This window comes from Gymnodraco acuticeps, unplaced genomic scaffold (assembly GCF_902827175.1).
Source record: "Gymnodraco acuticeps unplaced genomic scaffold, fGymAcu1.1, whole genome shotgun sequence".
NCBI classification, from domain to species: Eukaryota; Metazoa; Chordata; class Actinopteri; order Perciformes; family Bathydraconidae; genus Gymnodraco; species Gymnodraco acuticeps.
Genome location: NW_022992032.1, coordinates 1,159,652 through 1,182,119, shown reverse-complemented (window position 1 = coordinate 1,182,119; position 22,468 = coordinate 1,159,652). Strand labels below are relative to the sequence as shown.

General features: G+C 41.8%; 1 protein-coding gene across 1 annotated transcript in view; it reads right to left on the bottom strand.

The window, feature by feature from the left end:
• Positions 1–22,468, bottom strand: part of macf1a (microtubule actin crosslinking factor 1a) — a 283,339-nt gene that overhangs the window by 4,932 nt on the left and 255,939 nt on the right. Inside the window, 24 exon segments of the mRNA XM_034201651.1 lie at positions 493–580; positions 583–647; positions 650–700; positions 7,103–7,220; positions 11,340–11,414; positions 12,373–12,527; positions 12,623–12,785; positions 12,948–13,099; positions 13,220–13,331; positions 13,426–13,614; positions 14,373–14,645; positions 14,765–14,959; positions 15,361–15,520; positions 15,617–15,786; positions 15,879–15,998; positions 16,493–16,699; positions 16,792–16,947; positions 17,507–17,689; positions 19,596–19,724; positions 20,456–20,653; positions 20,819–20,974; positions 21,207–21,380; positions 21,748–21,849; positions 22,030–22,131. Coding sequence (XP_034057542.1) covers positions 493–580; positions 583–647; positions 650–700; positions 7,103–7,220; positions 11,340–11,414; positions 12,373–12,527; positions 12,623–12,785; positions 12,948–13,099; positions 13,220–13,331; positions 13,426–13,614; positions 14,373–14,645; positions 14,765–14,959; positions 15,361–15,520; positions 15,617–15,786; positions 15,879–15,998; positions 16,493–16,699; positions 16,792–16,947; positions 17,507–17,689; positions 19,596–19,724; positions 20,456–20,653; positions 20,819–20,974; positions 21,207–21,380; positions 21,748–21,849; positions 22,030–22,131 — 3,493 coding nt within the window.

Sequence of the window (22,468 nt, the reverse complement as noted above, 5' to 3'; positions counted from 1 at the left end):
CTGGGTAACAATGAGCTATGAATGTTTGTCGTCAAAGACAGATGAGGCTGTATATAGTTCTGTTATTTCTTAAGCTTGACAGAGGCAGTACCTCAACTCTCGATTTAATTAACATATGTTTAATACTCTATAGCTTTCTGCTATGCATCTGCACATTTTTTGTCTGTGTTAAATTGATGGTGTTTTATTTTAAACACCATCAATTTTCCCTAGCAATGATGTCCTTTGCGTTTTATCTCAGTGTGAACACAATGAAGATGACGTATTTTTTAAATTAAAATTGGAGACAAATTTCAAATCAAATGTATCCTTAATTTATTTGGTATTCTTTTTAAATGTAGAAAATGTTTGGTTGTGTTGTATACAACTGTTAGGCTTCAATGCATTACTTGTATTCCTGTTTGTCATGAATGCAGTGGACATTATGAAGAAACAAACTTAATTAAGGACAAAACAGTCCATGGAAATCCCTCTGATGTGATCTCTTACCCTGGATGATGCGGAGGCTGTGGGGTGTGGCGGGGGCCGAGGGGAGCGAGGCCCCGCTGTGGGATGCCGAGGAGGAGGAACGGGTTGGGCGAGGGCATTACGGGACCCCGGCTTGGAGCGCCGCCCTCGGGACCGGAAGGCTGCCAGACCCTGAGACCCCCCTCAGGGAGGATGAACTTCTCCCTCAGCTCCAGGTTGGTGCGGCCCCGAGCTGCAGAGAGACACAACAGTTTGTTAGGGGGGGGGCTCACAGTTCTCCTCCAGCAGGGGGCTGCAGAGGCAGCAGCACAGTGAGGGAGAGAGTCAGTGCTTCCTTGGCTGCAGACTTCAAAGTCCGTGCATGTGTCATTCGATAGTGCACGTGAGGGGTTCAGAGGAGTCGTACATAAGTGCAGGTCAAATGCAAAGCTTCCAAATATGCTACATTTTTATAGAAATGTTGTTTTTTAAGACTGCCTGTATTTTTTTATTTTATTTAAATCGAGATAATACACCCAAAAAAAGCTTGTTGTTGATCCAAAAACTCGACCCAAAGCCGTCTGAATTTCTGACATTTAATTCCCAGCAGCCTCCGCGCGCGTGACGTAATAGTGGCCAAAACAGTCTCTGGACCAAATATCCCGACTCGGCAGTCTCGGGTCACATTGTTTTTCGAAAAGAAAACTGAATTAACATGGGTTATTGTTGTGCTTTTTGTTGTACGAACGGTGCGGGATCTGGGAGAGTTTTACATGCATTTTCCCAAAGACCAAATCATCCGCAAAAAATGGATTTTTTTTAGTGAATCGTGTTGGATGGCAACCGACAAAATGGAGCAAGTTGTGTTCTGACCACTTCGCGTGTGATGCATACGACGTTGATCCTGCTATCATGAAGTCTGTTGGTGGAGAAGCATTAATAGCACGTCGGAGGCTGAAACCCGGAGCCGTCCCCTCCATATTTCAGCACAAGAAACCACTGAAAGAACGAAAGAGCCGGGCGATGCAGAAACGCCAAAGAATTGAGGTAAACAACTTTTGATTAGATTTCAAAGCGCACGGAGCACAGCAGATAACGCAGATAACGGAATTGCAGTTTTAATTGCTTATAGAGGTGGGCACCGTTAGAATTCTGTGTCTTTACGATCATAAACAATGTGTTGGATGTGGAGCTAGGATAAGTAATAAGGGCGCTAGGAGTAATAGGTTAGCATTTTTCGCTCGGGCTAATTCACTGTTAGCATTGTAGTTTATCTGCAGCTCATTCATCGCTCCTCACTCATAACGGAAAAGTGTGAACAATATGAATTATGATAGGGATTAAATCCACTATTATTCCTCCTGGCCCAATTAAAAATGCCCCCCACGCAATTAAAAGTGACTGTGAGCACTTAGAAAACCCAACATTCTTCTAACCACTTCATTAGGCCTATGCATCAAAAAAGCCCTCCGCCATGCTTTCATTTCTTTCAGCCGAGTGGGTGCTTATAGAGGTGGGCACCGTTAGATTCTGTGTCTTTACGATCATAAACAATCTGTTGGATGTGGAGCTAGGATAAGTAATAAGGGAGCTAGGAGTGATTTCGGTGCAGTAATAGGTTAGCATTTTTCGCTCAGGGCTAATTCAGAGTCTCACTGTTAGCATTGTGTTTGGTTGTGATGGTTCCCAAATTACCCAGTGGTGAGTCCGCCTGGACTTTATTTTTCTAAACCTCTCTAAAAAGGTCAAACGTCACTTGTTTTGCATCAATCTTGATACAGGGTACTTATTATATGTTATAGTTTGGATTCCTAAAGCTTTTAGTCTATAGTCTACTCAGAATCAGACATGATAACGAAACTAAGTTGTACTATCGGCGGAAGCAGCTGTGAGCGATAAGCCAAGGTTTGTTTGTTTGGCCACTGTGACGTCACGCGACGCCATCCTTGCGGAGGAGCGGCTGAGAAAATAAATCGTCGGACTTGGTGTTGGGGGTTGAACAAAATAAATATTGCGCATTGCCAGACGCATATTATCTCCGATTTTAATACTGCAATATCTTAGATAGTGTTGTAGCTATATGATTTCGATTTTACTGGCAATTATAAAAAAACCTTTGCATTTGATCTTTAAGGGGAGAGGTGAGTGACTGTGTTTGGTTTGAGAGCTAAAATAGAAGTAAATGAATTAAATTGATACGCAACGAAAGTGGACACGTTTTGGAGACACAGTGTCATCGCTGCAGACAAATTCACCACTTAACTCCAGTGGTCTTTTTCACCACCGTGGAAAATATTTTTCATAACTACGGAAATTGTTCTTCTCAATAAGATATAATAACAAAACGGCTAATACAGTGCTGACTAAAGAGTTTGGGAAAAAAACGCTCGTCTGTTTTCTTCCAGAGGATTTCGTTGAATATGTGCCAATTCTCAACCGGCTTCGTGTTGTTGCAATGCTCACCTTCCACCCGTCTGCTACAGTCAGTTAGATAACACCACATGACACGGTTTCTGACATACGGTAAACTTTTGCCAGCAGTGGGCCCAGTTGCCGGTAATACTGCAACACATTGCAATGACACAAAGCCTGTTGAAAATCATACACCAAATCTACAGTATGTGGTGTGACCCGATTCATATGCATCATTTTACCTTTTAAAAAGAATGTAATGTTGTTCATTCAATATATTTTTGGTTATTGAGCATTTAACAGACAGTATTTCCCATAAGCTTCGGTACTTCAAAGGCTAACAATACGGCTTAACAGATAAGTCTATGGGGGAGTCGGGTAAGTCAAGCATATATTGAATAACAGCAGGACAGAGAGCTATAGAAGGTCATCACAGATTGAGTCAAAAAAGGTGGTGAAAAAGAGGCTAGCCTGTATGACGTTGACTCTCTGAAAGCATTATTCCCATAATGTTAAACCCTTCCTTGTAGCAATGGCAAGTGTCTCCAGTTTAGTGAAAAAAATGCCCACATACTTTCATTGCGTATTTGCATGAAAACATCTAAGGTTTGGTGGGAGCAAAAAGCACAGCCTCTCTTCTCTCGTTTTTCACCAATGTCTCCCAGTTGAATTTATTTTCCTTCTCGCTGCGGAGAAGCATCTGTGCTGTGTCTCACAGAGCGTGTATGAGAACATGTGGAGGTCATGCCTGCTTTATGCTTAGCGGAAGATTGCCCAGAGATTCAGGGCTTCTCCTTTTTTTATAACACACTCAGCAGCATTCTCGTACAGAAAGTAGAGCAACAGCCCCAGCAGACAACAACAAGCCTGGAGAAGCCAGCCACAAAGAGAGAGAGAGAGAGAGAGAGAGAGAGAGAGAGAGAGAGAGAGAGAGAGAGAGAGAGAGAGAGAGAGAGAGAGAGAGAGAGAGAGAGAGAGAAGAGAGAGAGAGAGAGAGAGAGAGAGACAAAGGGAAATATGTAGAGAAAACAACTAATAAAGAGAGTGTGAGAAGTCCAAAAAAAGAAGAGTAAGGAGAGAATAGAAGGCTGCAGCTAGCCGTACACAGCAGTGCAACTCCTAGCCTTGCAGCACATCGTCCCTAGGCAACCGACAGCAAGGGCGGCTCAATTAAACGGGTTGCACCCTGCAATTAGGTCCCCCCTCACCGCCACCCAGCCAGGTGCACCCTGTAATTGTGTCTCCCACCAACCAGCCTTCACATTTAAAGGAGCCACGTTGGAAGCCAGCGCTGTTAGAAACCCAGGCTGGCCACTCCCGGTTCTTACACTCACTGTCTGTGGAGCATGTGTTGTGAGGAGTTTACTACTTTTTTACATTAGAGAAAGAACACATCCGAGCACTATAACAATATAACGTTGTTTTAGTGTTATAGCAGCTGCAAACTGAACTGTCATTCTTAACGATATTAAGTTAAGTCATAACTTACCAAAAATGATTGTAACAGACCAATAACACATCATGTAATAAGTTATTAGATCATTGGCTGGTTAATACATTATAAACTGGGCTAGCTATCACTATTTTTAAGTTGCATTTATTATCAAGTGTCACATTTTGCTCTTAGGATGTATTATTAGACATATAGATCTCTTTGAAGAGGCTTTGTCCCATGATAACAAAATAATAATAAACTTATCAATTAAAACGTATTGTATTGTGATTGAGTTATTATCACATTACAGGTAAGTTAAAACTTAAACTTGAATTAGAAGTAGATGATTAAGTTATTACATTGACAGTAGTTATTGCACTATTGGCTGCTACATACAATATGTCTTATTTTCTGCTAGGCCTCTCTATCCATGCTTCTTTTATTGCTCAACATTTTATTCATTTGAAGTATATTTTTTCAAAAAAGAACTTAGAAAATAGAATTAAAAGAAATATCAAGACCAGGGGTTGGCCAGCTCCTGCTTTGGTGTGAGTGAAGGAAGCATGATTTGCATGTAGCACAAAGACAAGACATCAATGCCTCAACACACAAACCTGACAGTTAGAAACACACACACACATTCAGTATAAAGACACACAGAGGACAGCCGAGGTTAAAGATGGAGACTGACAGCTGACGGATGGAGAGTGAGAGAGGAGCAGAGAGAGAGAGGAAGGGTAGATACCTCGGCAGCAGAAATAGCCAGGAGTGACTGTCACTGAGAGACAAAAGAGACCGTGTGAAATACAGCATGCTCATGGAGGAATGAAGAAAAGTCTCACACATAAAGATATCACTTCTTAGAAACACACTGGCACACACACACACACACACACACACACACACACACACACACACACACACACACACACACACACACACACACACACACACACACACACACACACACACACACACACACACACACACACACACACACACACACACACACACACACACACACACACACACACAACACACACACACACACACACACACACACAAACAACAACACACACACACACACACAACACACACAACACACGTCAGTGACCCCTGAGAAGAGTTTAAAACAACAAGTCAGAATATCAGAACTTGGCATGAGGGGCAACAACAGAGCAGCAACAGTGGTGAGACATAACATTAGTCAGGTGATCACAGTCAGCAAGGCACAGCAACAAACCAGAGGAGAACACAGAGGAAGAAAAGAGAAGGCTTTTGGAAGAGATAGTCCAGGAGAGAGAGAGAAGAACAGAGACAGGCTGTTAGGAGAGAGTGGAAGCGTACGGGAGAGAGAAGTCCAACCTATACGAGATGAGATGGAGCTACTGGAATCGGAGCGGAGGATCTTAAGTCCAGGGTGTTGCACTGGAGAAAGAGAAAAAAGGAGGGAGGGTGGGAGGGAGGAAGCAGTAGAGAACTGAGGACCATGCACCATGCAATACTACCGTTTTATTTGAAAGAGAATGAATCAAATAAGACAGGATAGAATCAGAAATAAAATGTGATAAGGTAAAATGATTAACTTGAGGGATAAGAGATGAAGAGGGAAACACCAGATGTAGACGACACTGTAGGATACGCTGGAGAGAGGAGTGGGGGGGGGGGCAGCGGTTCACTGCATCACCTGCTGACAGGCAACTCCACACACGCTGTTTCCCTTCAGCTCACTGCATGTTGTCTCTTACTTCTGTCAAGAGCTCAATGCAGGAACCACGAACGAGTGTTTGTTTTTGTAAAGGACACAGGGAGGGTGTGTTTGTGGAAGTGTTAGAGCCCCGACCAAGAAACATAATAAGGCCCCTTTATTGACTTTTTAAACATATCTTAAAAAAGTTTTTCAGCAGTTTCTTTCGCGATAGAAAAAACCCCATTTTAAACCAATCCTTCTGTATCGTTTTGAGTGTATATGATGGCGTAATATGCGTATATGAAGTAAGATAAAATTGCAGTACAAATATCTCAAATGTAGGAATAGCAAGAGAACGGAAGAAGTTCTATTGAAGAATAGATTAAAGAACAGGATGATTGAGTCTTTGGTGACATGTTTTTTTTATAATCTAAAATGTTTGCCCAAACCAGGTAACATATGCTGTTCTCAGGTTCATACTTGTATTTCAGGTTTATACTAAAACATGTTTAAATACTTTAACACAATATGTTTCTCATATTGTTCGTCTGGATTCACACTGCCCAAAACGCCCCGTTTTAGCGCCTGTCTCTTCAAGACCACCTCTCAAACAAAAGTTGTTTATACTTTTATAGATTCTATAATCCTAAATATGTTAAGAACAAAACTCCTTATTAAAGTCATTTGGAGGTTTAAAGGGTACCTTTAGAAAGTACAGTACAAATAAATAAAAAAACTTAAATTAATAAATTAACCAAAATATAGAAGATATACTTCAGAACTGTTTATCTTGAAAAAAATTAACTATTATTGACCCAAAGAAAATCCTTATCAGTCGGGCTCTTAATGTATATGAAAGTGAGACAAGAGGGAACTAATGTGTAATTGTGTGTGTGTGTGTGTGTGTGGGGGAATCTCTGCTTCGGCGTTTGAGAGACATGTCTCAAGGTTGTATGTGTGTGTCTCTGTGTGTGTCTCTGTGTGTGTGTGTCTGTGTGTGTGTCTGTGTGTGTGTCTCTGTGTGTGTCTCTGTGTGTGTGTCTGTGTGTGTGTCTCTGTGTGTGTGTGTCTCTGTGTGTGTCTGTGTGTGTCAGTGGGAGACATAATAAATCACTCACCTCTGCACGGATCATTTTTGACCAGGAACTCATCCAGAGCCATCCAGCCTCCTCCGACTCTCACCATCACCGTGCTGCGCAGAATCCTCACCAGACGCAGCTGCTGAGAGTCTCCAAACTGAGGAGGTAGAATAAAGGAGGAGGGATGGAGAGAAATAAGAAGAAAAGAGGGAAAGAGATAAATGAACAGAGTAGAAAAAGGCCGAATAGGAAGGAAGGAAAAGAGAGTGAGGGAATCAGGAAAAGGAGAGTCAGTGAGTGAAGTCATATTTGATATATTGATTGTTTAATTAAATCACAGCAGCCCATTTACTAGATTTGAACATACAATGTGTTCTACTTCATGCAATAACTCAAAGAACATGCACTAGTAGAACTAAAGAGTCAATCTAATGAATTTTTCACCAAGCCACCCAAATATAAGAATGATACAAATTATACATAGGTTTATATTCCGTCTATGCTTTATTGAAACTGCCGAGCAAAGCAGAACTCCAAGGCGATACAGAAGGAATGTTCTGGATCTCTCTCCCAGCAGCTTGAGTTGCTTCCAGCTTCAGTCCACATCACCTCACCACTAATCACCACTGCAGCATGTCGCCTGCTTCTCATTGTGCAATTTGTCACACTCAACACCAAACAAATCACAGTGGGAACACAACCAGAGGATGAAACCTGCTTATACGTTGCAAAGCCACAATGGAGTGCTCCTCTTTCCTTTTTAAAATCATGATTTATTATAAAGATATACTTTTTTGCAAGCGTGTTAAGGACAGCACTCTATCAGGGGCCGTACAGGCCGTAATTCATACTGGTCCTCTTACACTCATACATTCTCCTTTTACATTCAGACATTTTGCTCTCATATTATCATATTTCAATGCACACATTCATACATTGTCACTCACACATTTATACATTTTGCTCTCGTGCACATTCATTCAATGTTTACATTTAATATTATAAATAATATATGCATGTCTGAAGACAATGTATGTATGCAAGAGAAGAATGCATGTATGTGTGAGAGAAAGTAGTGGAAACGGAAGGAGTATGGTTGAAACGGAAGGCAGGTCATTATCGCGCTGTGATTGGCTCAGAAGGTCGAGCGGGGCGGGCTCATGTTCAGGACTTCTGATTCAAATCAACATGAAGGGTTAACTAGTACTGAGTCCAACAGTGTCAGTTTTATTAAGAACTTGTGGTAAAAAATATTTGTATCACTCGTCAAATATAGCAGGAAAAATAATGAAGAGCAGCTGATTTGAAAAAACAAACTCGAGAGACGGCTGAGTGACCGCAGTGCAGAAGCGCTGTATAGTTTACATCTCCTAACAATGTTTTCCATTTTAGACACAGGCTTATTATATTTACAGCCCTTAATAACATTCATTTTCTGGGCTCAATGTGTGTCTTGGCCGTTTTCGTTGTGATCGCTAAATTCACCTCGTTTATAATATTATCAACGTTCCAAGCAAACGAGTGATTTTGTTTTGAAATCACATCCGTGAGTTTTGCCCCGCACCTCGCTCCAATGACCATTAAGTAAGGTAAAAAACTAAAACGCCTCTCAGACGCTCTTCCGTTTACTTGTTTAATAAAGAAAAACAAATGGTCATCTCCCTCCATCATGTTGATTTGAATCAGAAGTCCTGAACATGAGCCCGCCCCGCTCGACCTTCTGAGCCAATCACAGCGCGATAATGACCTGCCTTCCGTTTCAACCATACTCCTTCCGTTTCCACTACTTTCTCTCACACATACATGCATTCTTCTCTTGCATACATACATTGTCTTCAGACATGCATATATTATTTATAATATTAAATGTAAACATTGAATGAATGTGCACGAGAGCAAAATGTATAAATATGTGAGTGAAAAATGTATAAATGTGTGAGTGACAATGTATGAATGTGTGCATTGAAATATGATAATATGAGAGCGAAATGTATGAATGTGTGAGTGTAAATACATATGTATATGAGAGTGAAAATGTATGTATGTAAAAGGAGAATGTATGAGTGTGAGAGGACCAGTATGAATTACGGCCTGTACGGCCCCTCATAGCACTCCATTGGTTTAGGATTACAGGAAACAGATTTCACACATCCAATCAGAGCAGCGGCAGCGTCACTTTACCTGGTTTCCGAGGAAGAACTACATAAATCCAGAAGACACGCAGCACAGGAACACAAGGAGAAAGAAACAGAGCAGGAGTGAAACAACACGTACTGACAACTGAGGCTGGTAATGTAGGAATGGGTACAGTTTATATGTGTACAAGATCTTTTAAATACTGGTTCCAATAAAGGTTACATTTAATTATTTCTGTTATTTGAGCTTAGAATTAGTTGTGTAAGCGGAAAGATGCAGTGGATATGAATGACGGATGTTAGAGTGTATAATAGGCATTTCTCACCAACCATTCTTGAGAAGATATCTTTTTTAAATCCTCCGAAAACAGAGGATTTAGGATTTATTAAATCTGAATCTATGCATACTCATGAGAATTTAAGTACTGACATGTTTTTTTTAAAAGTTGTTTTTAAATTGTACAGCTGTAACAAGATAAGTTATTTTAGGTTTTTATATCTTAGTTATTTCCACAATTTTACAAAGCAGAATGTTGTTTTAAATAAATAAAAATACACTAGTAATAAATAATGTGAAAGCATCCCATGCATTTTAGTATTTGTTATTTTGTATACATTTCAACTACTATTTTTCAATTCCTGTGTGTGCACAGGGCAATGCAGTATCATGCCCTTATAAGGGTATCTTCGGGTTATTGTCAAATTAGGATCATTTGCCACTGATTTCAATTGAAAGGGAACATTATAACAAAGGTAGGAAACATTATTTATTTTAAGAATACCTCGTAAATCTGCCTCGTGACATTTGAAATCAAAGGAAGATAGGGTGAAGCCCAATTTAAATGTTTCAGCTAATGACAGTTACTTGAAGGCAAGAATGGTGAAGAAAAGTGAAGCTAGACACAAACATGAGCAGAGACAAGACAGACAACCAATGAGACAGAAGCCGATTGGTGTGGTGTTAGTGTCCCAGTGTCCTGCAGCCAGACGCTGGATATCATTACCCTGAGGATAATGATGAGTGAACACATACTGCAGCACATCCAGTGAGTGCTGCTGTTACAAACTGACTTTATGACCGCTGTAAAGTGCTGCACACATGCACACAGACTGCTGGGGGAATCACTGTATTGTAGCTCCTGAAGCTTTTTATAAAATAAAATATAATAATCCAAAAATCAAAACCAAGACCAGAACCCTCCTTTAATGTGTTACGTATTGATACTTGTTTGTATTGTAGGTAGGCTGAAACATGTGTCTCCCACATTGGGTTCTTCTGTGTGGAAGCAGTTACATCATTTAACAGATTTAATCACAAGGCACCCTGTCAGCATGATCATATTTGTCAAAAACAAAAAAACTGTACTCTAATTTTCAAGGAAAATATGTAAGTACATAAAGTATAAAAACAAAACAAGTAGATGAATATGGATACAATTCCAGAATTTAAATTACCTCCAAATGTGGTGTATTGGCTGTAACAGGTTTAGCTAGATTAGGGATGAAAAGTCCTTAAACCTACTTTGTTCGGAAATCACCTGACAGCAGCGTCATGCCCAGCAGAGTGTGTGTATGCAGTCACATTTACATGGTTTTGTTAATGTGATGGTGATGATAAAGAGGGCTCAGCTGACAATCCTGGCGGCTGTGAGATATGTTATATTATTGCTATCATGACATGTAATGATATGTCATGATGCAGACAACTATTAATACACCATGAGATGATGATGAGAGATGGAAGAACAAGAGAAATGTTATGAAGTTATTTGGTGCCTGCTAGACAAGTGAAGACAGGTAATGAATGATAAAAGAACCATTCATCAAACCTGGATCAAACAGTGTTCACAAAGTCAATTCTAGCAATTTAACATGCTATTTTCTTATTACACATAAAGCAACAATATGGACTAAATAGTAACAGTTTTTGCAGTAGTGGTTTTGATGAAGAACAAAATAAATCTGGCTCTCGATGTGTCTGAAAAGCACATGCACCTCATGAACGGTTAACCAAAGTATCAATCACACTTAAATGTAACTGTTGTATTTGTCTGATAATCTCAGCAATTCCTCATTCATAGCATCTTAAGTTTATATAATAGAATCATTTGAAATTGATCCAGAGAATGAGCTGAACTTACCCGGTATTTGTTCTCTCCTATCTGCTCCACTTGGAACCTCTTGGCACATTTACACTGTGCAACCTGCCGTGTCACCTGCACAACAACACAAACAGTGAATTATAACTTAATAACTTTGAGCTTAAGATATATAGTGCTTTTCTCAACAAGTGCTTTACAAAAGAAAAGAAAACCAGACAAGGCAGATCAAATGAGAATACAGTCAGAAAAAACAATAAATGAATGAAATAAAAAAAAACTTGTAGGAAGAGATTTAAAAACACTAGAGACTTACGGCCCGTCTACACTACAGGCGTCAAAAAATGCTTTCAACGCTTCGCCCATTCATTTGAATGGGGTGACGTAGGATATTTTCAAACTTCGCCGAACTGCATTGTGGGTAGCATGGCAAGGCGTTGCAAGCATCGCGAGCGTCTATCAGCGTCAAAAGTTGAACAATGTTCAACTTTTGAGGCTCGATGCTTGCTCGAAGCTGGCGTCAGCCAATCAAATCCCGTTTTTGCAATTCCCGCCAGTACAAGCGCTAGCCAATCAAACCGCGTGCAAGCTGGGAGAGCCAGACCGCAGTTCATTTCCTCATATTCCAAACGAGAAATTACGGTAGCAAATCACCCGGTTCTTTCCGACCAGAACTATTAACGGATACAAACCGGAGGAACCAGGCATGGAGGGAGGTGGCAGAGACAGTGGGTGAAACTGGTAGGTTTTCGCCTGTTTGGGGATTTTATATCCAGTTTACTTCGTTTTAACATTGCTATTGCTTTGTATGTCGGGGGCGGGAGATTCATGTGATTGGTTGTTGGTCGCAAAAAATCGCCAAGCTTCAGACACGCCCAGCTTCAAGATTTTTTGATGCCTGTAGTGTAGACGGGCCGTTAGTGTGTCTGAGTTCATCTTCAGATAATAATGGTATTAAAAATGAATCGACTTGTAATACTTGTAAAAATCTATTTAAGAACTACCTGAATGAATGCTTCCAGACTACTATGCATTTGCCTAATCTTCCAAGTCATTTTCTTTAGATTTTCCTCACCTCATCCTCTATCTTATCAGCATCAGTGGTGGGTCTGTAGGCGTCCTTGTTGGGGTGCAGAGCAGCAACAAACTCGTAGTAGTCGATGTAGCCGTCTCCGTCTCTGTCAAAGATGTCTGCCACTGCGGTCATCTCCAGCCTGCTGGTGGGGAACTCTGCGCAGACAGACAACAGGAATCCACATATCATTTACTGTCTTTATAACTGTAAAAACAAGACATCCACCTCGTCATTGTCCCTCATCACATACTTGATGCCAGGATGCCGTCTATGAACTCCTGCCGGGTGATCTTTCCATCCTGGTCCTTGTCGATGCGTCTGAAGAAGTCCATGACTCGGGACTTCTTATGGTTCATCCAGCGCATGTACTTCTTCCTCCACACATCGAAGTCGAAGTTGGCAAACTCTTTGAGCTGAAAATGGATAATGGAGTCAGTGCTGTTACACATTTCATGTCATAGTGATAGAAATAATGGCCTTATACTTAGAAAAATGCCAATATAGGGTTTAACTTTTGTTAGATTGCTACATATCTAAATGTAGGCTCAATTAGATCGTGTTGACAGGAAATGTACCTCCTCCAGTCGGTCCAGTCCATCGTTGAGTTTGCGCTGGCGGTCTAGAGCCAGCAGCCAGACCTGCTGCCAGCGGGCACACAGTTGGTTGAGGCGGGGGTTTCCTCCAGAGACCTGCATGGCCGCCTGCTGCTGCTGCTGCTGGTTTTTGCCTGCAGGGTTAACACATCCTCTTAGTCCCTTCTGGTAAACTTTCAGTAATACTCATGCTAAAGTCAAAAAGTGGGAGAAGATAATATTTGTGCATCTGAAGGTAAACACACGTGACTTACGAGCTCCTCTCCTCTCGGCCAGGCTGCTGGGAGCCTCGGCTGGTTTTCGTTTGTAGGTCTTAGTCACTTTGTCGACATCTGGCTGCTTCCTCGTCATCTCCTCCATAAATATCTGAGAACACCAGAAATTAGTAAGCAAAGCTGGACCACACAACTGTTATTGGAGTGTACAAACACAGGCAGGTCTAATGTTTGGCTCAGCCCACCTGGTGTTCTGTGATGAGTGTCTTCAGCTGTGTGATGTCCTGAGGAAGCTGTTCTGTGTCTTTCTGGACCAATGTGGTCTCAGCAAACTGCAGCCATGACAACAGCTCCTCCAGCAGGTTGGCATTGTTGAGCACTTCGGTCAGAGCCGTCTCCAGGCGCTGCTCGTGCTGTTTGGCCCACGTCAGCACCTGTAGAGCAAATTGAGCCAATTAATAGAAGAAATGCATATCATGTCGTCATTATATCCCTATGTAAATAAAGGTTGAGAGGAGGAAAATACATTTAGGGTCTTCTAGATCTTAAACCAGAATGCTCAAAGGTTGAAATGACAACCTTTAAAAAAATATTTAAATAGTCATTTTCTGCCACTAGGGGTCTCTCAATCGAAAAAAAGAATTTGATAGAAGCATGGGAACATGGTAATTTGTCAAAGTCGTCGGTTTCTACTGATCATTTTTCAGGAGATTTTCAAACAGACCAACCAAATTATCTACATAGGTCTCCTTCCACTTCAATACAAATGGAATTTGGGAATAAAACTAAATACTGTATAAATCAGTTTCACGTTAAAAGTCTGCGTATTTCGAATGTAGTTTGGTGGACACATGAGGTGGGGGTAACTGCTTGTGCTTTAACTTGTTTCTCTGACAAATACAAATTCATATATGACAATAATCGTTCATTTGGTTAAAATACCAGCAATATCTAAGAGGTTTACTGTAGATATGTGGCTTAAAACGTTATAAAAAAGTACAATGATGACATCTTCTGGCAGCAATTGCAACGCTGATGCATGCTTAAAAGGGATATGTCTTGAAAATAACTGATTGCAAAAAAAAAATATGATAGACTTCTTTTGTTCTAATTATTAAATAAGAAAATCTGGTGTTAATCCTCTAAACAAAAATGCTTATAAAAAGTAAACCCTGCGACCGCCCTTCCTCACCTCCTCGAAGCGAGCCCTGATGATGGTGATCCAGTGTTTGATGGTGGTGATGGAGTCAGAGTGGCAGAGGGTCAGGATGCCCTCTCCCATGCCAGCCGCCTTGTTCACGTCCGCCCTCTTCTCCTCCACCGTGCTCATGAAGTCCCGATGTGTGTGCAGCAGAGCCTGCAGAGTCTCCGCCTCTTCGGGGAGGACGCCACGGAATCGGAGCGTCTGTTCGGCCTCAGAGAGCCACTCCAGAAGCATCTGTATCGACGTACGGAAGTCCTCCGCCTGAGGGAGAAAATGTATTATTAACAAAGTAAGGGAGAGGCTTTTAATAAAGTCCTGTGCATTATTTAATGACACAGTGTGATGTTTGAAAACTGTATATCAGCAGCTTCCTGTCTGACCTGCTTGAGGGCCTGCTGGAGGCGGGTCTGCTTGGTGACGGACAGAGCGCACACCGTGTCCCAGCGGTTGCTGAGCTCTTGCAGCTGAACTTTGACCCACGCCGTGTCGTCGCGCCCGGTGTCCATCAGGTCCCGGGCTGAGCGCTTCAGAGCCTGAACGCTGCCGGTTCTCTTCCCCATCTCTTTCTGGAAAGCCTGCAGGTTTAAAGACGAACAAAGTCAAAATCAGAATATCCTGTAATATTATAATAATAAAGAAATATAAACTATACAACTAAATTATTAATCTTTCATTACATGACCAAATTGACAACTATCTTGATAACGGTTCAGTGAATTTTCATGCAAAAAAATGTTTTTAGCCTCTGAGATATGTATATTTCCTGATTTCCATCATATTAATGTGAATATCTGGGTTTTGACAAAACCAGAAATTAAAAGACATCAACTGGAACTTTTCGAAACTGGGATTTTGTATATTCTAGATATATCTATATATATTCTGAAAAACAATCAGTAGATGAATAGATGAAGCAAATAAATAGTTAGTTGCAGCCCTATATCTCCTTTATATCTGATGAGTTCTGTTTACACACCTTGTGTGAGTCCATGAGGTTGGACACCAGATCCAGATCTCCATGGACGGGCAGGTCTTCAGCCAGCTGGGGCTCCACCCGGTAAAGCCAGTCCACCAGGGCCTGCAGAGCCTCTGCAAACTGACCTGAGAACAGCAGAGCCTCCTCCAGCTTGTGTTGTCTGGATGGAGAAGAAACAAACACATCTTTATTAATATACTGCATCTGGATCCTACGTGGATAATCACGTTTTATCGTCCCTCCTTCATCCTCTCACCTCTCTACACTCTTGCCACAGACGGTGTCCCACTTGTCGCGGATCTCTCCCACCAGGTGGTCCATTTTCTGGGTGTCTGCAGGCAGCTGGGCCTTGTCCCTCATGGCCCTCCCGGACCTTACTGTAGTGTCGTAAACCGGCTGCTTCGAGCCCATAGCTTTCTGAAACTCCTGGAGAAAGGGAGGGAAAGGAAACGTTTTGTAGATGGAAACACAACAAAGGAGAGAAAATATTGAGTGAGTATAATAACTTGCTTCAGTACCTTGTGTTTGGCCAGTTGTACTTTGATCTTATCCGGCTCGTTGGAGATCTCCAGCTCTGAGTCCAGTCGCTTCTCGGCTTCCTCCAGCCAGTCTGTCAGCTTCTTCCAGGCCTCGTGGAACTACAAACAAGTTATAGATTTGCAGTTTGATATTTTTGTAATGCACATAAATGATTTGGAGCTCATGAAAGGTAATAACAATTCAGCTCTTTCCTAAAAAAAGAATCTTGAAAATATGTATTTATGTAACAAATAGCAGAGACATTAAGGTCAAAAGCCATATTGCCCACACAGACAATCATTTCATTGTATTTATCTAGTTTTTATATTGACAATTAATCCTCAGCATCTCCTTGGTCTTTATGAGACAACAACAGCTTTTTATATATTCTTGTATTTTATACCCGTCTTATTTGAGTTCAGCTTACGTTCATTTCATGATCTTTATTGAGTTTTGGATTCTCGAATGTCCTTTTTTTGTGTTTTTACCTTGGCTTATTGTGTCTAAGCTTTCAAAGTTGATTGTACAGGTATTTTAAATAACTTTTTGCTGAAATGTGCTACATACATTAACTTGCATTTCATTGCCACTGTCAGTATGACTTGTTCAGTACCTGTTTGGCACGTTTGCGGGCCTCGTCGAGGTGTCGGCCGCGGTCCAGGGACCTCTGCACCAGCTTGTCCCAGCGGGCCTGGACACTGAGCAGCAGGTTCTTGATGAGAACCACGTCCTGCTTCATGCTGGCGAAGCGGAGCTGAGAGCCGGCCTTCTCCAGAGCCAGGACCTGCTCTCTGTGGGTGTTCACCTCATTCACAAACACCTGTGAGGAGGTTGGGAAAACGAGTCAGGGATAGTGTAACGGTGGCTTAGATATCTTAAACATGTTTCTAGTGAGAGAGGGATGTCCAGTACCTTGTGCTCATCGATCTGGAAGAGGACTGTGTCCAGGATGAGGCTGGGGGGCTGGGCCATGTTGAGGGTTTGTTCAGCCTGGGTCAGCCAGTTGATGGTGTCCTGCAGAGAGGTCTGGAAACCTGTCGCCAAGGAAACAGCCTCATCCAGCTTCGCCTGAAAAGTTAAGAGTTACAATTAAAAGACAAACCAGAAACATGATATTAGTTACAAACAGAACAGGACGGAGCTACATAGAGAGGACCCAATTGTCGGGACCTTTTTTCTTATATAAAAAAATAATACAGATCACATTTCGTAATACCTTGTCATTTTTAAGTGCCTTCATCATTTAATTGTGCTAATTTAAAAATGTAACGTGATTTGCACATTCAGATTTTGTCCAATGTTTATTTTTAAGAACTATAATTTACAGCATACAGTAGACAAACATTGTTGTATCTTTAATGAAAAATGGAAAATAAATTGTTTGTTAAAAAATGCATAAAATTAAAAGGACAATTCTCTTGTCTTAACTTTATTTTGAAAGATGTTTCTCCAAGGCCTATTATACTTGCAGGTGTTATAAATTGCCAGTCTTCTTCCCTCGTTCTAAGGAACTTCCACGCCACTAAATCGTGCGTGCGTGTGTTTGTGTGTGGCTGTCAATGGCCAATGTATCTTTAGAATAAAGTAGGGCAGAGCAATAAAACACCTCCTCGTGTCCCAGTCTTACCCTGCGGTCGTCCATCTTGGTGTTGAGGCTGGCCCACTTGTTCTGCAGCATGGCCAGGTTCTGCTGGGTCTGGGAGGTGCCGGGTCCGGCCTCCTCTCCCCCCCGAGCCAGCAGCATGGACTCTCCCTGGTCCAGCAGGTTGTGGTACTGGTCTGCCCGCTGAGCCAGCTGGGCCTGGAGTTCCTGCACACAGAGAGAAGACACAAGTGTGAGATAACACTAAGAGGTGAGCAATGGTTGGATGAGGACAATAGAAGCTGTTCGAGTTACACAGTCTCACCATACACCACATGTGTCACTGAGGAGAACAGAGCACAATGTGTAAGATAATACTCTGAACATCTGCTTAAAACTTTGCTAGTAAAAATATATGTGATGATATACTTTATTAATCCCCGTGGGGAAATTGTTTCTCTGCATTTGACCCATCCTGTGTTAGGAGCGGTGTGCTGCCATTTTGAACGGCGCCCAGGGAGCAGTGTAGGGAACGGAGCCTTGCTCAGGGACACCTCGGTAGCACTTGGTCTTTCGGGGACTTGAACTGGTGACCTTCCAGTTACCAAGCCAAGTCCCTATCGACTTCGCCACCACCGCCCATGTGCTTATAAAATGATTGTATGACATTGCAGAAATAGCTGCTGTATACTTAGTATAGTATTTTTAGAAAAAGGCTGTCCTCATACTGAATCAGCTTTGCAGGGTTGTTACATTTAAGATTAGTTTTTGAAAGAGGATTAAAGAATTGTATAAGTGTTTATTACAGCAATAATAAAGTAATACCTTATAACTTCAGCATTACAACTCTGGCTTATACCAACAAGCGTGGGAGAGACTATATGGTTTTTTTCAAAGATTATTTTTGTATTTACCAATGATAGAGACATAGTTAAAAGGTGAGATAGAGGGAATGAGACGCAGCAAATGGTTCCAGGCCGGACTTGAACTCGGGTCTTCGGTCCAGGCCCAAGTATACGGGCGGACTATTTTTAGTTTATATTAAAGTGGCCCTATCATGCAAAATGCACGTTTGTACGTCTTGTATACATGAATATGTGTCCCCGGTGTTCCAGGGAACTCACCAAGTGTCAGAAAATACAACCCTCTCTCTTTTCCCCCATACCCAAATCTTTTAAAAACGGAGCTACAACGAGCGGATACAGACTACAACAGCTGACGTCAGCCCGGAATAGTGTTGTTCGCACGAGACGTGTCCGTTCACACGAGACCGCTCGAAAGCGCTGGAGACGCTGTAGTACATATGCCAGGCCTCTAAGTGGCGCTGTAGTCTGCCACAAAAGCAGCGAAGAAGACTTCCCGCGCATGGTTGCCCTTCTGTTTATTTTCCGCTGTGGACGCTCTGGCTCTTTTTCTCCCTCCCCGAGGCAAGCCTTTGCTCCTGTTGTAATTCTCTCCGGTAGTCCACCAGCAGATGACAAACACCCACCTCTCCGCCTCTTCCAAGGGACGAGGGAACCGTGCGGTTCTCGCCGGTCAACATGTCCGTTAAAGTTTAAATCTTCCGGACAAAATTAGAAAAGTGCCGGTCAAAGGTCTTCTTTGTTATTTATTGAGCTTTAAAACAAATGAATATATATAATCTATATAATCATATAAGAATAAAACACGGAGGACGGAGCCTCTCTTTTCCTCCCCCTCTTCTGAGAGCCCAGCAGCTGATCTCCCTCTCCTGCAGGGCGCGTGGTCAGCTGCAGCTCATTTGCATTAAAGCTATGTCACAGAATCAGTCCTTGCAAAAACAGGGCTGGAATAGAGCGAAATGAGGCATGGCTAAAATGCATGATCTGTTTGGTATTTTGAAAAGAAAACTTCACAGACATGTTTTAGATAGGGATGGCTCTACAATATATTATTCAAATATAGCATGATAGGTCCACTTTAACATCTCTGCTTGCACTTTCCCTCATTAAACTGTTTCTGATTTCCAAAAATCTTCTCTTGTGAGTTTGCAAAATGAAGCAGAAGTGCGAAAGTGACTTAAGCATCTACAATTTGAAAGTCTAAGGTGTCTCTTTGTGTATTGTTGATGATGCTCTGAGCATAAAGGTGCAGTGTGATTCTGCTTTGTTACCACGTGCTGCTCAAGCTGCTCCCTGGCTGTTTCAGGGAGGCCGCCTGTAGGCTTGGCGGCAGACAGCTGGCTCTCCGTCCTCCTCAGCCACTGCAGGAACTCCTCCAACTCGCCATGGAAACCCTCAGCCTACAGGGAAAAAGGCGAGTTAAGTACAAATCAATTATGTTAGTTTATACATTCAGATATCATGAACAAAAAAATTCCATTTTTACAAGACATGTTGTTGGCCAAATTCACAGCTAAGTATATTTGAAGACTGGATGCTTATGATAATATGGTGATTATGGGCTAAAATTAGAAGGTTTTCTCTAATGCTAAATGTGATGGCAAAGTATACATTCATTCAAATGAAGCTTGTCCACTGTAGGCGAAACGAAAGGCAAGTGGTTGTGCTGTGGTGTGATGAGGTTGATCAAACCTTGAAAAGATAAACTATTGACATACCAATGTCATGTCCATTATTGACATTAAATAAAAAACTAAAACATTTGTGACATTAATCTTAGAGAATTTCAGATATATCATTAAGGATATTTCCTGCAATTGCTTGAGTTTTTTCTCATAAATGTACCACTTTAATCTCAGAAATGGAAAATACTTTTCTTGGAATATTAACTCCTTTCCATGGCTCTGTAGTGTTTTTATGTTGTTTTGTTTGTATACAAGCATTGGACCTAATAAGCTATCGTTTTTACCATCACTACTGCAATCATGCATAAAATATTGAAATAACAACTATTAAATATATAAAGTTATGACTGTTTTCATCAGTTCTGGTTTGTTTGCTTTCTTCCTCATACTAAAGGCAGGGTGTCCCTGTGATTCCACAGCACTCAGATCTGTGTCTCCTCCCCTACCTGGTGCAGGGCGGCCTCCAGCAGCTTCTGCCTCTCCTGGGTCTTCAGCAGGAGGCTCTGCCAGCCCTGGTTCAGATGGTCCAGCTGGTCCCTCAGCTGGCTGGCCTCGTCGCCAGGAGACGACTCCAGCAGCTCAGCGCCAGCACCGTTCACATTCTCCACAGTGGCATGATGGGAAAGAACATCATTACGCAGAACCTGGGACAGAGAGGAGGGAGAGAGAAGTTAATTAAACATAAATATACTGGTTTTTCATATCCAGCCTTAGCTCCCCATTTTCCTTTTTTAGACTTTTGAGAATGTCAAAAGATAATGAAACAAAGGAGAACTCTCTCATATAAGTTGCGATAAAAGGAGACATACGTGGTGTTTAGCCAGCTCGATTTCAATGGCCTTGGGGTCAGAGCTGATGGGCCGCTGTGTGTCCAGGGTGGTGTGTGTGTGGTTCAGCCAGGCCTGCAGCTCAGACAGAGCGTGCTGGAACTGACCCAGGGCCAGCAGGGCACCCTCGAGCTTGTGCTGTTGTGGAAGGAAGACAGAAGTTTCATCTTAAAAATAGCAACTTAAACATTTAGGTAGTATGAAAAGCAGTTGGAAATCCTCCAGAATTCAAACAAAGACTACTTCCAAGATAAACAATGGGGTAAGCTACAGAATAATGTAACAGTAAAAACGTGTTCTATTATTTTGATACTCTGCTGTGTAGATTTGAACTCTTCTGCCCCACTGCTGCTACGCTCGGTTTTCTTACCTGTCTGTGTGTGATTTTCTCCCCCAGGTTTTCCCAGAGGTGACGGAGCTCGGTCAGCGGCTCCTGGATCATGTCCCGGTCCGTCTGGTCGGACACCTTCTTCAGCAGCAGCTCTCCCTGGTGGCACAGCTTCTCCATGTCAATCTGCTGCTGGTAAACCTCCACCTTGTACTGCTGCTCAGGGGGAACCGAGGGATGAGAGGAAGAGAAGAGTCATGTGGTTAGTTCTTAATACTGACTCAAGGTTATCTCCAAACAATAATTGCAATCTGAACAGTTTTCTCATATGTCTAAAACTACCCGTTTCATCCATTTTCTTTTTGAAAAAGTTAGTTACATTTAATAGAAAATCCAGCAAGTAAAAATACCTACCACAGACCTTAATTATTGACTTTAAGGTATTTAACTACTCAAATCACTAAAGATGATAACAAGTATCATGGAAAATATCTAGATAAAATAAAACATGTTTTGTATATAATATTCAAATTAATGAGTGATTTGTTTAAAAAAGAAGTGAAAATGAAAGGCCTTTGCCAACCTTGAGCTCTTCAATCTGCTGTTTGACAGTTCCAAGATCAGTTCCCACTGTGGACATGTCACACAGCTTGATCACAGCGTTGTCCAGGTAGTCAAACATAGACTGGAAAGTAAAACAGAAACAATAAGATAACAACATGATCACAGTTATTATGGATGACCATATAGCAATGTAAGAAACTGTTTTGGTTTCTTAATTGGTGCAAAGAAGACACCAAAGAAGGGCTTATGTGCATCTGAAGGCCCAGTGTGGCTATAAACAAAGACTAAGTGATGCACAGACCTGCAGAGCGTCCTGATACTGCACAGACGCTGTCATGGCCTCCTCCAGCCTCTCCATCCTCTCTCTCCACGTCCGGTTCAGACCCTCCCAGGCAGCGTTCATCTGGGAGCACACAGAGGAATAATGTTAGTTAGGCCAACTTGTAGCAAGGCTAAATCATTTATTTAATTATCTTTTGTTTACAAAAGCCAATCCCTCTTTTCACAAGAACTTGCTGTTGTTTAAAAGTGTTTTAGTGAAGTAGAAGTAGTAATACCACAGGAACAGATATTCCAAAACAAGTAAAGTCCTGCAATCATACTTGTACTGGTAGAGAAGTGTTAGCGTCAACATTTACAGTAGAAGTATTCCTGATGCTAAATGAACCCACTCAGTGAGTACATTTGTTTGTTATTATTCATGCATTAATGTAAACAGCATTTTAACGTTGCGGTGGTAG